Source organism: Diaporthe amygdali (assembly GCF_026229845.1).
Source record: "Diaporthe amygdali strain CAA958 chromosome Unknown NODE_25_length_736740_cov_64_583793, whole genome shotgun sequence".
Classification (NCBI taxonomy): Eukaryota; Fungi; Ascomycota; class Sordariomycetes; order Diaporthales; family Diaporthaceae; genus Diaporthe; species Diaporthe amygdali.
Window position 1 is genome coordinate 349,676 of NW_026517045.1, and position 13,419 is coordinate 363,094.

The 13,419-nt window shown below is 53.2% G+C and overlaps 4 protein-coding genes across 4 annotated transcripts; 1 reads left to right on the forward strand and 3 right to left on the reverse strand.

The window, feature by feature from the left end:
• Positions 1 to 221: 221 nt before the first annotated feature.
• J7T55_007960 (uncharacterized protein) lies at positions 222 to 1,742 on the reverse strand (the record flags this gene model as incomplete). The annotated part of the gene is made up of 1 exon (XM_053131107.1): positions 222 to 1,742. The coding sequence occupies one exon, from the start codon at positions 1,740 to 1,742 to the stop codon at positions 222 to 224; it is 1,521 nt and encodes a 506-aa protein (XP_052990796.1).
• A 1,980-nt stretch (positions 1,743 to 3,722) lies between these two features.
• J7T55_007961 (GMC oxidoreductase) lies at positions 3,723 to 5,627 on the forward strand (the record flags this gene model as incomplete). Its single annotated transcript, XM_053131108.1, has 3 exons — positions 3,723 to 3,966; positions 4,161 to 5,000; positions 5,053 to 5,627. 3 exons carry the CDS (start codon positions 3,723 to 3,725, stop codon positions 5,625 to 5,627), a joined length of 1,659 nt encoding a protein of 552 aa, XP_052990797.1.
• A 408-nt stretch (positions 5,628 to 6,035) lies between these two features.
• Positions 6,036 to 8,856, reverse strand: J7T55_007962 (HET-domain-containing protein; the record flags this gene model as incomplete). Its single annotated transcript, XM_053131109.1, has 4 exons — positions 6,036 to 6,696; positions 6,886 to 7,343; positions 7,659 to 7,957; positions 8,364 to 8,856. The coding sequence occupies 4 exons, from the start codon at positions 8,854 to 8,856 to the stop codon at positions 6,036 to 6,038; spliced, it is 1,911 nt and encodes a 636-aa protein (XP_052990798.1).
• A 1,627-nt stretch (positions 8,857 to 10,483) lies between these two features.
• On the reverse strand, positions 10,484 to 12,549 carry J7T55_007963 (tripeptidyl-peptidase 1 precursor; the record flags this gene model as incomplete). The annotated part of the gene is made up of 4 exons (XM_053131110.1): positions 10,484 to 10,560; positions 10,630 to 11,119; positions 11,188 to 11,661; positions 11,725 to 12,549. 4 exons carry the CDS (start codon positions 12,547 to 12,549, stop codon positions 10,484 to 10,486), a joined length of 1,866 nt encoding a protein of 621 aa, XP_052990799.1.
• Positions 12,550 to 13,419: the final 870 nt, after the last annotated feature.

The following is a 13,419-nucleotide window of genomic DNA, read 5'->3' on the forward strand; positions in this document are numbered from 1 at the left end:
ACTCCTTCCCCTAGTAAAACTTTCATAAACACCACTTGTAACCCTCACATACCTCTTCAACTTATGTACCATGGCTGTGAGCAGTAGAGACCTATCACGCCCCTAACTACACCTCAAGTTAGGTGTCTTACGCACCAACACAATGATCAGATTGTTTTCAATAGAAATCACGCCTGATGCGTCACCTCCCTCTCCTCTTGAGAAATACGGTAAAAAAGATTTTACAGCTTGGCAAACACGGTAGGCACGCTGCCACTCATCTCAATCAAGGTGCTCTTGTTCCTCGTCCAGTTCTCGAGGCCCTTCCTGCCGTTCTCCACGCCCAGCCCGCTCAACTTCCAACCGCCCACGGCCATCTCGGCAGGCGACTCACCCCAGGTGTTGACCCACGTGATGCCGGCATCGAGCTGGGCGATGACCTTGTGGCACTGGTTGATATCCTTGCCGAACACGCCGGCCGCCAGGCCCATGTCGGTGTTGTTGGCCTTCTTGACGGCCTCCTCGAGGGTGTCGTACGGCAGGATGCACATGACAGGGCCAAATATCTCCTCCTTCACAATCTTCATGTCCTCGGTGCAGTCGGTGAACACAGTCGGCTGGACCCAGTAGCCGTCCTTCAGCGCAGATGGAACGCTCACAGCGCCGGGAGACGTGTTGCCGCCGTAGAGGAGCCTCGCTTTGTCGTTCTTGATACCATGCTGTATATAGCTGATGACCTTATCGCAGTGAACCCTGCTGCTCAGCGGGCCGAAGTTGGTGTTCGGGTCGAAGAGGTCGCCCGCGCGGATGTACTGCATCTTGTTGACCAGCACCCGCTCGAAGTCAGCCTGGATGGCCCGCGGGACGAACACCCTCGTGCCGTTGGTGCAGACCTGGCCCGAGCTGAAGAAGTTGGCCATCATAGCGCCGTCGACGGCGTTCTCGACGTCGCAGTCCGGCAGTACGACCACGGGGCTCTTGCCGCCCAGCTCCATGGTCACGTACTTCATGCCGCCCGCCGCGGCGCCGGCGACCTTCTTGCCGGTTGACACCTGGCCAGTGAAGCTGACCTTGGCGATCTGCGGGTGGGCAGACAGCTGGGCGCCGACATCGCCGGCGCCGTAGACGACATTGAAGACGCCGTCGGGCAGACCAGCGTCGCGGTAGACCTCGGCGAGGTACTGGGCGTGCAGCGGCGTGAACTCGCTCGGCTTGTAGACGAGGGTATTGCCGGCGGCGAGACAGGGCGCTGACTTCCACAGGGCGATCTGGATGGGGTAGTTCCATGCGCCGATGGCGCCGCAGACGCCCAGGGGCTCCTTGGTAGTGATGACCGAGGCGTCTGGACGCAGGCGGAAGCTCTCGCCGTTGAGCCCGCCTGAGGCTACCAGCGAGGCATAGTACTCCAGAACGTCAGCGCCGGTGACGACGTCGACGGTAGATGTCTCTGAGTACGGCTTTCCCGTGTCCAGCGTTTCGATGCGCGCCAGCTCGTCGTTGCGCTCACGCAGCAGGGCCACGGCGCGGTGCAGCACGCGGCTGCGCTCGATGGGCGGCGTGGCTGACCATGATGGGAAGGCGGATGCCGCGCTGGCGATGGCGGCGTTGACGGACTGGGACGACGATGTGTGGATGGTGGCTGTGGGTTTGGCCGTAGACGGGTCGACCGTCTGGAATGTGCCCGGGCTGTCGGCCGACTGTTGTGCCTTGCCTCCGTAGAACGTGTGGCGATCCTGCTCCGGGGGAGATGTGGCGGAGCCCATGGTGGTGGTGATGAGACGTAGAGGAGGACGCTCACTGAAATGATTCAAGCGGGTGAGTGGCTGTAATGATGCAGTAAGTGAGGCTCTACTCGGCAGACGGCAGAACATTCAGCCCTCTAGCACGCGGTACGGTAGGCCGAACAGTGAGTGCGCTCGGCTCCTGTTGCCAAAAAGAATCTAAACAGCCCGGCGGAGGCCGGATCTCGGGGGGTCGGCAGACAACGAAAGCGGAATGCAGCGGCAGCAAGACAGCAGGAGAAAACGTTTGCTTTAGCGGCGATGGTTCTGTTACACGGCGTCGTTGCTACAAGGGTCCTGAGATCGTCAAGACATTTGAGACAAGCAGTTCGGCCGGCGGTGATATTTCGGATTAGGGTAGCCAGGGATGTAGATGCGTTTGCCGGGAATTTTATCTCGTCTTCACCGACTAGATAAATAGAGACATAGATAGATAGATAGATAGGTATGTAGATAGAGGGTGGACTAGCTAGCAACAAGTGGGCTTTCCGGCCGTTCACCTCAAAGCTCAGCTCGGTGCTCAGCTGCACTAATTCTAGCTATACCTCCCACTATCTGTGCTCGCTTCTTAGCTATCACGCGATGCTGCACTCGAGTTCTCGATCTCCAAGCCAGGGCCCATTCGCCCATACCCCTTACCCGTGGGCCCTGAGAGACGCTCGCCCACTAGGGTACCCAGGTGCCCAGGATTTTCTCCAAGTTTATCGAGGCGTTAGCGAGTCAGACTTTGTCATGAAAACCCCATCGACCACGCCATTCGCATGTCTCCGGGACAGAAAACTCGTGCCAGTGGTGACGTCAAGTCCCTAGGCTGAGCCTGGTCTGTGGAGGTGTGGGCCTGGGGAAAAGAGAGAAAGACGTGCTCACGGTGGGCATTTGCCCTCGAGAATGCGGGATACCCAGGACACATACACCACAGTTCCTTGTCTTGCTATGGTGGAGCACACCATGGACTGAGTCCGAAGTCTATGAAGAATTTTCTGCCCTTGTCCCCTGGAGCCTGCAGAAACGGGGCGGCCGTTAAGCAATGGCTTGCAGTGGCTCGAAGGTCTGGTAGAAGATCTATTGTGGTTCTCGCCGCCTTCCATCAAGTTTGACAAAGGGCCCTGAATTGCCGGCTTCTGGGAAAGTCCCTGCAGGGCGGCATTAAGCAGCATGAGCCCAGCCGGCCTAGTCACTCACCTCAGACTGTAGTCTGTCATAGATAGGGCCGAATCACTGAGTAAGCCCTCTTCAATGCCGACCCCTTCCTTGGTGAAGGGCCGTCTGACGCCAGCCTCAGCTAAGTAAGGTGCCACTTTATTAGTCGACGAGCTGTTAGAGAACTACCCCCTCCCCTCCACACCCTCTCCACAATCCCGAGCAAATGGACCCTACATAGAGGGGCACAGCAGGTAGATCTGACAGTCGTCCAATCGCCCGGCAGGAAATCTTTCAAAAGGCGAGCTTGATCCCACCAAATACCCGGATGAGAACCCCTCTGGTCTCCACGCACACAAGAGACGCGGCCCTTTCTCATGCGCAGCTCAGGCCATTAAACCAACCACACCCTCATTGGCGATTCGTCACTGATAAAATTTTATGATAGCTCGATCCGAATTATCTAACTGTCGCATCCTTCCTTACTTTGTCGGCTCTGCTAGCGGGTGTGGGCCACAGTGCACGCGCACACGACATACAGACAACTCATCCTATCCCAGATAAGAAGACAAGTAGACTGCTCGTGTAGCCAGCTTGCTTCCATCTTTGGCGACTATAAGAGAAAGACAATCCTCTCTCCGACCCCCGACGATACCGGTTATTCACCGACCGATATACCGACTCTCAATCGCCCTCGGCCTACCACAGTCAACCATCTATTCATCCAACTGCTTGTCAGCTCTTTACTGAGTCCGGCAAGACAGAAGATATCAGATCCTCGATCTTGACCTCTTATCTACGTATCATATCGTATCAGACAAGATGACCACCACCTATCTCGCTCCCCACGAGAGTGACCGCTTCGACTATGTCGTCGTCGGTGGTGGCACGGCTGGATGTGTGATCGCATCCCGTCTGGCTGAGTATCTTCCTCACAAGAAGATCCTCATGATCGAGGCCGGCCCCAGTGATTTCATGGACGACAGAGTGCTCGACCTTCGTCAATGGCTGGCTCTTCTTGGCGGCGAGTTTGATTATGACTACCCCACCACCGAGCAGCCCGAGGGTAAGTAAGATAAGGTGTATGAGAAGTGATATCGACCCCGAAGCCCGAGCCCAAGCCGTGATCTATCGTCCCATGGACTCGGAACCCACCGCTCCAGCTCCTGCGTCGAGCTCTAGCCCCATCTCAGCCCCAGCCCCGGCTTCCGTTATCTTTCATGATGTGAATTGTGATGCTTATTGTTGTCCCCTGAATAGGTAACTCTCACATCCGCCACTCGCGGGCAAAAGTCCTGGGTGGCTGCTCGTCGCACAACACGCTCATCTCGTTCCGGCCGTTCGAGTATGACCTCAAGATATGGGAGTCGCTGGGGGCTAAGGGCTGGGAGTTCAAGGACTTCATGCGCATCATGGACAACCTGCGCAACACGGTGCAGCCGGTCCACGCGCGCCACCGCAACCAGCTCTGCAAGGACTGGGTGCTGGCCTGCAGCGACGCCATGAACATCCCCGTCATCCCCAACTACAACGAGGAGATCACCAAGACCGGCTCGCTCAAGCAGGGTGTTGGCTTCTTCAACATCTCGTACAACCCAGATGACCACCGCCGGTCCTCCGCCTCAGTCGCCTACATCCACCCGATCCTGCGCGGCGAGGAGCAGCGGCCCAACCTGACCATCCTCACCAACGCCTGGGTCGACCGCATTAACGTCCACAATGACACCGTCAAGGGCATCAACGTCGTCCTGCGCGACGGCTCCAAGCGCTCCATCAAGGCTCGCGTCGAGACTATCCTGACCGCTGGCGCCGTCGACACCCCTCGCCTCATGCTGCTGTCCGGCCTCGGCCCCAAGGACCAGCTGCAGAGCCTCGGCATCCCCGTCTTCAAGGACATCCCCGGTGTCGGCGAGAACCTGCAGGACCACCCCGAGTCCATCATCATGTGGGAGCTCAACAAGCCTGTGCCTCAGGGCCAGACTACCATGGACTCAGACGCCGGTATCTTCCTCCGTCGGGAGAAGCCCAACGCTGCCGCCTACAAGCAGCCCGCCAACCCCAAGGCGCTGCCTGATGGTGACATCGCCGATGTGATGATGCGTAAGTAAACCCTAGACTCAGTTTTGATCTTTTGACTAATGAAGACTTCTAGACTGCTACCAAATTCCATTCACCTTCAACACAGAGCGCCTCGGATACGAGAAGGTGGCCGACGGCTACGCTTTCTGCATGACGCCCAACATCCCTCGCCCACGCTCCCGGGGCCGTCTGTACCTCACCTCCTCGGACCCCTCCGTCAAGCCCGCGCTCGACTTCCGCTACTTCACCGACCCAGAGGGCTACGACGCGGCGACGCTGGTGTACGGCATCAAGGCGGCGCGCAAGATCGCCGAGACGGAGCCCTTCAAGGGCTGGATCAAGCGCGAGGTCGCGCCCGGCCCCAAGGTCCAGTCCGACGAGGACATCAGCTACTACGCCCGCAAGGTCGCCCACACCGTCTACCACCCGGCCGGCACCACGCGCATGGGCGACGTCGAAACCGACGACCTCGCCGTCGTCGACGCCCGCCTCAAGGTCCGCGGCCTCAAGAAGCTCAGGATCGCTGATGCCGGTGTCTTCCCTACCATTCCGACCATCAACCCCATGCTTACGGTGCTCGGTGTTGCGGAGAGGGCGGCTGAGATCATTGCTGAGGAGGCTGGCTGGCAGCACAGCGCTCGTCTGTAAGCGCGTTGCGATGCGGTTTGTGTATGTTGTAAAGGAGGTATTCGAGATGTGAGGAGTTTTCAGCGTTGGCTAGGGCAACCATAGGGCAACCATAGAGTTGAGCGGGCAGCCTTGTATAGATGTGCATCTTGCCTTGCATGCATCAGTTTGGAATGAAAACAAGCAAATGTTTATGACGATATTTTTCACCGCTGTCAGTCTCCCATGTAATCACTTAACTTTAACGCGTCTTTTCGAATCGAATGTTCTGTAAGTCCTGCTTAATTCACCTCATCTTTAGAACTTGAGCGATCACTAGGCAGGTTATCAAATTACTTGAGTGAGTAAAGGTAGAGCTGACCAAATTGTATCTTCATGGGAGAGCTAAGAGGCATGAGATAAATTTCATCATCTAGATCTTCTCCTGAATTACACCAAGGTAATCTTGCGGGGCTCAATACCCTTGAAAATGGCAGAGCCACCATGCTCTGCTCTGGAGAAAAATGTCCCCACACGATAATATGTATCCTGAGGCCCTGCTGGATAGGTCATAAGGCCCCATATATCTCGTCTCAAGTCCCGATCCGAGCATAGATCACAATGAGTTGCGGTATCAAAACCATCATAGCTGTCTTCGTAGAAGCAATTTCTGTACTCTGGCTTCATGGCTTCATTTTCTATTGTCTCCATCTCCTCGGATGTCATTTTCTTGCCGTATGACGCATGTGTGTGGAAATAATGGGCTGGCTCAGTTGCTGGCTCAGTGGCTAGCTTTGCGAGGTCATCTCGAGGAGGCGTATGGACGTCTCGACTGCTACTCCTGATTCTCTGATCAGAGCAGCAACTAGATATCAACAGTAGTTGCACCTGTGCTTGCATCCGCTTGCCGATTCCTGTAGTTCTGTGTGGCTCGATTGGTGTCCAGTCTGGCTGAAGAATGGCGAGACAGTCAGGGAACAGCTCGCAGACCCAGAGTCTGTTGCCCTGCCTATCAACGGAAGGCATCGAACCAGGCTTAATTCTTATCATTGGACCAAAAAGAGAGATCGATGCGCTCCTAATACGACCATATGGGTTCACGCCGTCCACGCTGACACGAGATTCCACAAGATCAAAATCCGCACATAAATGACTTCGGACTCGGCAAGTTAGGTTTATTTGGTTCGTGATCATAAAACGACCAAATAATCGCCCACTAGCCCAACTCCACGATGGCGCGATGAAAACTGCTGGCTTTGTGAGTGCTTGCAGTGTTTGCCGTAGGCTGACTGGAGCGCACCGGCGTTTGCCGACATTAATTTCTCGAGAGGTATTCCATAGCAACCCGCAGCAAAGGTCTTCCTCCCAAAGGCCAGCCAGATATTGGTGCTTTGTGAATTCCTGGATTGACCTCGCTATGCCTGCGATAGCCGGAAAAGTGTCTCGCACATTCGTGAAGTTCGAATTACTAAAGTCTTTGACGAGCCTGTACCAGAAATCGATAATGATCGATTCTTTGCTCTGAAGCATCTCGAGCTGATGTAGAAGATTTGTTGAGTAGTGATGTGGTACGTAAAATGAAGAATCAAAAATGTCTCCCTCAATGGGACACCCGTCCTCACTGATCACACGGTTCCCTTGCTGGAAGTGGATCATTCTGGCGCCGAAATAAAGGAGCCTTGGTGAAATAATCTTTTCCTGGAACACCCATCCTCGATTGTTCCACTTTGAATGCAGGAGGTCTCGCGCCAGAGGAGCCTGCACAGTAATCCAACGACTGTTGTGGAAACCAGGCCTGCCATTGAGGGTTGCTAGACGTAAAGAGATTGATCCAAAAACTTTCTTGCTCGTTTCTGAGAAAATTTCAATCTCAATGGTACGAGAGTGACGATCGACGTGATCTAGAAAGCCCTCAAGACAAGAATTAGACACCGGAGTGCATATCGTCAACCAGGAATTCCCAAAAATGTGGCTCATTTCTAGACTCTGCTCTTCCCAATCTCTGCTGTCATCATCTTGTTGGATGCAGAGGGAGTCAACCCATAAATATCGTGCACTCAAGGCCTGACACACAGTAATTGCATCGTGAAGGACAGGGGTCATGGAACGGTAAGGAATCGAGCTGAAGAACTCGGATCGAGTCTCCGATGTGAGCTTGAGCTGACTCTGACATTCTTTTGCTGAGCCCCAGCAATAGCTTAGCGCAGCGTACCTGAAACCATTGAGATCCTCTTCAGCTTGCTGGCCATCTATCAATTTTGGCTCAGGGTCCTGGCTGAAGCCAATATCCAAAAGTCTTTTCGGTCGATAGCGAGTGCTTGTCGCACTCTTCTCCGTTGAAGACAATTGCCGCCTTATGAAGGCAAGGTTGGCTGCATGCAGAGAATTAGTTGCCGGTGAGCGGAAAATTCCAAGCTCATTGGCAAGATTGTCTGTAGTAAGTCAGTCTTTCATTGTTGTCTTCCGAACTGCTATGATCAGGCCTACCATTTGTCGTTTCCACCGTGAAATTCAGTTCCCCGGAGCAGCTCGGAGTAGCGGAATCGCCACAAAACCTTGACAAACCACGTAAAGAAACATTGACGGATTGAAGGGCCATTGTATCCAGGTCCCAGAAGAAATCGATCCAGACATAGAAGCTTTTTTGATCGGAGTCCTCAGGGAATATCCCGTGGAGTGAAGGCAGATACTCCCGGAGCAAACGACAGAAACCGCACCCCAGAAGTGCTCTTTTTTCCAGGATAGGAAAATTGGGCCAATGATCTAGTACGAGTAGACAGTGCGGTGATGTAACAGTCTGGAAGTGTAAGAATTCGCGGGCGTCATCGATCTCAATTGGGACCCTTGCAAGTCGCTGGAACGACCATTCACAGTGTCGACATAAATGGGCATTGCCCGCCTCCGGCCGGTGATTTTTTGATAGTAGCTCGGGACTGTCGAACAACCATTCCTTGAGGTGCAGTGTTTTCGGCGCGATCGCATGAAGGAGTTCAAATTCGGCCGGCGGGACGTAGGAACCTTTGTGTGGTCCTAATTGCTCAATTACCGCTTCGCTCGGCTCAATGTTGAATTGTGGAAAAGCTTCAGACAGGTCAAATTCAACGATTCCAGCCAAGGCCTCCACCGATTCAATGATGTGTATTGCACTATCCTGGTGCTGTGCTGATGTGTTCTCTGGATTCGTGGTTAAGGAGGCGGCTTCGTCCAGTAACGGCGTTATTTGGTCAAACCGATACGGGGGCTTCCCAAGTTTGTGGAACAAGACTTCCATGATGGAACAGTGTCTTCGGAACCGAGATCAAAGGCAAAGAGGGTGAGAGAAAAGAAGAAGTAAGCCTCGCTTATTTACCCGAAGAAGGTCTCGCAGAACATGCGGAGCTCATGCGCCGGATGTAAGCATGATCCTTCGCCGAGATGCATTATCTAGGTACCTTGGTATTCGTTCAAGTAGAAAAACCCCACCAAATCTTGGCCATAAATTTTGTACACCGTGACTTGTTGCTCTGTCTGATCCGTACGTCAGTCATCAAGCAATAAGCGCATTGGATTGACTGCCCAAGTAGCGCTTCATAAATGACTGTCTCCTTTCAAATCGTTCTAATGGCCATCATTCATTTCTTATCTGGCTGGCCTCGAAAGGTCATGGTGAACAGTCAATATACACAAGTGCGTTCTGTAATTCATTCCAGAATTGACTTGTCAATGTGTGCGCCCAGCTGGCTGTTAAATACAAACCCTTTACCTGAACGCACAACCGAGAGCAATGAGCATCTCCCTTGAGGACTGGTATTTGATGAAATAACTTGGTCGTAACGAAGTCTCTTATTCCTTGGCCATCAAAACATTCCTCCGTCTTTTCGTGGTCCTTCCATTCGAACCCACAGCAAATTGATTTAGAGGCCACCGCCCTAGTGAAGAGTGTGAACCTACTATACATGCCTCCGCGCCTCGTCCCTCACGACACCATATTTGGAGACTTGATTGCGAGCGGACACGTCCCGAGTGCCCTTCCCCCCTCGTTCAACGGCAGGGCCTTCTCATATCGCCACTGACGACAAAGTCCCAGCCCATGACGATGAACTGAAGTCACCGACTCTATCACTTTTATGTCATAAATGTCCATTTCATCACGGCTGGTTTCCAGTGAGCTATGTAATCGTCCGGTTTTCCATTACACTACAAACGGTTACTATGAGCGGCCATTATCTACCGGGGTAGTACAAATTAATTTCATGACACTTCCCATTAGGTATTTGAACCAAGCGCTTATGCGTGACGTCGTATGCAGGCATCGCGTGTCGGTAGAACTTGTCAAATTTTTCACAGGCCGATTTTTGGCTTGGCCCTCCCAACCACTTGCTAAGACCGGACTTCTTGCTGCTGTACCTTCAGTTCCATTTTTTTCTTCGGTGAGCTTGTTTATCTCTAACACTGCCAGAGGCGGCGTCGGTGCTGGGTCACAAGCGGTAGGCTACCAGAAGGCGTTCCTACCAGCGATGTAACTCCGTGCTCATCGTCCAGGCAGCACCAGAAGAAGGCCTGTTCGAGGAACTAGAAGATTGCCTATATCTCCCATGATGCTTGTGTTTTGGAAAGTTGTAGACGGGGCTGGAATTGTGTGTGCTACTTTCCACTCTATCTTCACGTAGAATGCTGTAGCTCCCTTACTTTCCGGGTGTGCTCTTAAAAATCCTCGTTTCTATATCAGCTCTACTTCTATTACATGAAGATTAATGTAGACACGGGCAACCGCTTCACCGGAGCCCCGTTGTGCGTGATGTTTTATTTGCCGCGATGGAAGTCTGTCCCCAAACTTGGTTTCTTATCTCGTCGCTAGGATATTCTCTAACCGTGATCAAGGGGAGAATAACTCCTCAAACTTGACTTCGAAAAACTCTCTAAGCCGATAGCACACCACCCTCATTTTTCACGTTCGGCGAGCTGATGGCGAGCATTTTGGCAAAGTCGGGAGTGCCTGTTCATGTAGCCCAAAGATGATTAGCTTCACTGTTCAGGTAGGTAGATCAGACTAAACAATACTCACCCAGTCCTGTGACCGCATCCCAGCCCGGCGCAGCCACCCAGCTGGCCCCAGGTATGGCTGGACTGCCATTCGGCTTTCCTTGAAATCGCGCCCGCCCATCACAACCCGTCGACGCCCCTGTGGTGACATCATTCATTGCGGTCGAGGCATTCGAGTAGAGCCACGGGTTGAGGAATCCCATCGTGGGCTGGCCGGCCTGCAGGCGGGCAGAGTTCAGCAGCGTCACTATTCCATTAAACGTCGGTGCCGCGGCTGAGGTGCCCTGTACGGCGCTGTCTCTGCCCTGGTCGATGATATGGAACTTGACCGACTGCGTAGCGACGTCTGGGAAGCCCCGACCCGTGGCGTTGAACATTCCTGTGAAGTTGTTGCCGATCGTTGTCTGTAGGTAGCTGGATACTGCTTGCTCTTGGTAGGCCGGTCGTGGCCAGACGTTGGAGAATCCGCCTGATGAGAAGAATGTTGCTGTCTCTGGGGCGATACCTTGTACCTGGTTGATCGTCAGCACTCCATGCTCAAGTTGGAGTTGAAGCAGAGGCACGTCCGCCTTGTACTTACCCCACCAACAGCTGTGACATAAGGACACGAGGCTGGGAATTGAGGTTGGAATCTGGTCGCATTGGTCCCGTCGTTGGCCTGGCAGAAGTCCCCCACACCAGAGTCCCCAGACGCGATCAATATCGACTTCCCACGTGCTCCTAGCTGTGCAAACATGTTACAGACTTGCGTCGCGTAACTTAATGGTATCTCCTGTTCGTTCTCGCCATACGACACCGATATCGAGTTCGGGATCTGGCTGTTGTTCAAGGCGCTAAGCGCAATGAGCCACTCGAGGAATGGTTCGTTTGAGTTACCCTCCTGGGTCGGGGAGTCTCCGTCTGGGACCAGTTGGCCGAGCCCTCCTACAATGAACTCTGTGACTGGCACATCAAAACCAACTGCCTGCACGTATTGTTGGTCCAGATTCGCCTCGCCAGCGTCGGCTTGACTGGTCTGGTCATTGTTTCCGCCATTCATTGTGACGACGGAGAACTGGATAGTTTAGCCTACCCGCAAAAGAACACAGCGGTACTAGGTGCAAGCCGTATCACTCACATTTCGGTTTGCAGCAAATGGGGCATACACTTGCTCAAACATGGCGTTATCGGTGAAGCGCGCAGACTGGCCCACGAAGGAGACATACCCGGCGGAGTTACCGCCTGCCGGATCTCCTTTGAAGTTGACGTTGTACAGCTGGAACAAGCATTGAGGCGTGATTGCGGTATTACACGCGGGATCCACCGCGGTTGCGGCATTGACTTTGATGTTATCCGCTACCGAGACCCATTTAGACGTTCCCTCGGACGGAGCTCCTGCGTCAATAACATCAACATGGGAGGCGAGACCCCTTGCGGTCCCAAATCGCGTTGTCGGCTGCACAAAGTTGATGTGTGCTGCAACGTCTTGTGGAACCGAGTATTTCGTTGTCCTCAGCATTTGCACGCCCTCGTCACCTTTGTACCAGTCGAATTTCGTATCCAGCAGTGTATTTGCTGTGCCGACTGTTGTACGAAACATGAGATAGTCACCGTCATCTTGTATATCGGTGACGTTGTTATCCTGCAGCCAACTGATCGCAATCGCTGACGACTCGTCGCTTGGTCTCAGCAGGCTACGAAGCTCGTGGCCTTCATAGTGTTGACCGTATTGAGGATGGTCTGGCGTTGAAACTTGCAAGAGGCTTTCATAAAACTTGTCAAGGTTCTGCTGTTTGAGCGAGACTCTTAAGTTGATTCTCTCCGTTGGCTCAGCACTATTTGCGCGGGTCCAGCCTCGCGGGACTTGTTGGAGGGACTCGAAAGCATTGCTAGATGCCGATACAAACAATGGCAGCAAAGTAGAGACAGAAATTGCCTGCAGGGCCGGAATGAGGTGGACCATGTTGGCGTTAGAAGAATTAATACAATTAAAGACAGCTTGCGGGATACTTGGAAAGGAGAACAACGATATGGTGTTGTTCTGGATGTTGGGTTTGAATGTGATACTGCTTCGCTGGTCATGACAAAGGCAAAATCTTTTGGTCGGCTAACTTCGTGGCTTCGTGGTTTCGTCTGATCTATACCTTGGCTTCGGATCAAGGCGCGTTTCGGCTTGGGCGGCAGGATTAGAGATGAGCTTCAGGCGGATCAATTATGAGACGACAGGCATTAGAAGCTTGTGCTGACACCTACCTGCACCTTTGTTTGGTTACAAAAGCAGAGGACCACATTGTGGATCATCTGCGATGTTTCCAAGCGCTGCGTCTTACGGAATTGAGCGCACTGACAGTGTGGCTCTGTGTCAGAAATCTGGGGACCGTGCTGGTGCTCAGTTAAAATGGGCCCATCTTGCGCCTCGTAAGTGATGCAAGAAAGGCATTACTGTGGCCAGGTATATCGATTAATTTTTCATGTCAAGCTCATCGAATCTACCAGTGCGTATTATATTCTAATGATTTGTTAGTGTTTGCTCCGTGCTTGGTGTTATGAACGAGCCTCGGCGTCTCTTTAATGCAATGTGGGGGCACCCGAGGGATGATTGACTATCGATGGGCTTGCTCATACTATTCTGTGCTCGAGGAGTCGTCTGGTCCTTGAGTGCTGGCAACGAGGGATACCATTATGAGAAGCAGTACTCCCTGACATTGAGTGGCCAACCTAACAGCTTCTACTGCACAAATGCCGATGATGCATCGACTTTGTGGTACCGAATGAAGGCAGCAGCGCTGTTGTTTGCGTCGTACGCTTTATAATACTTGTTTCCGAGCCGCAA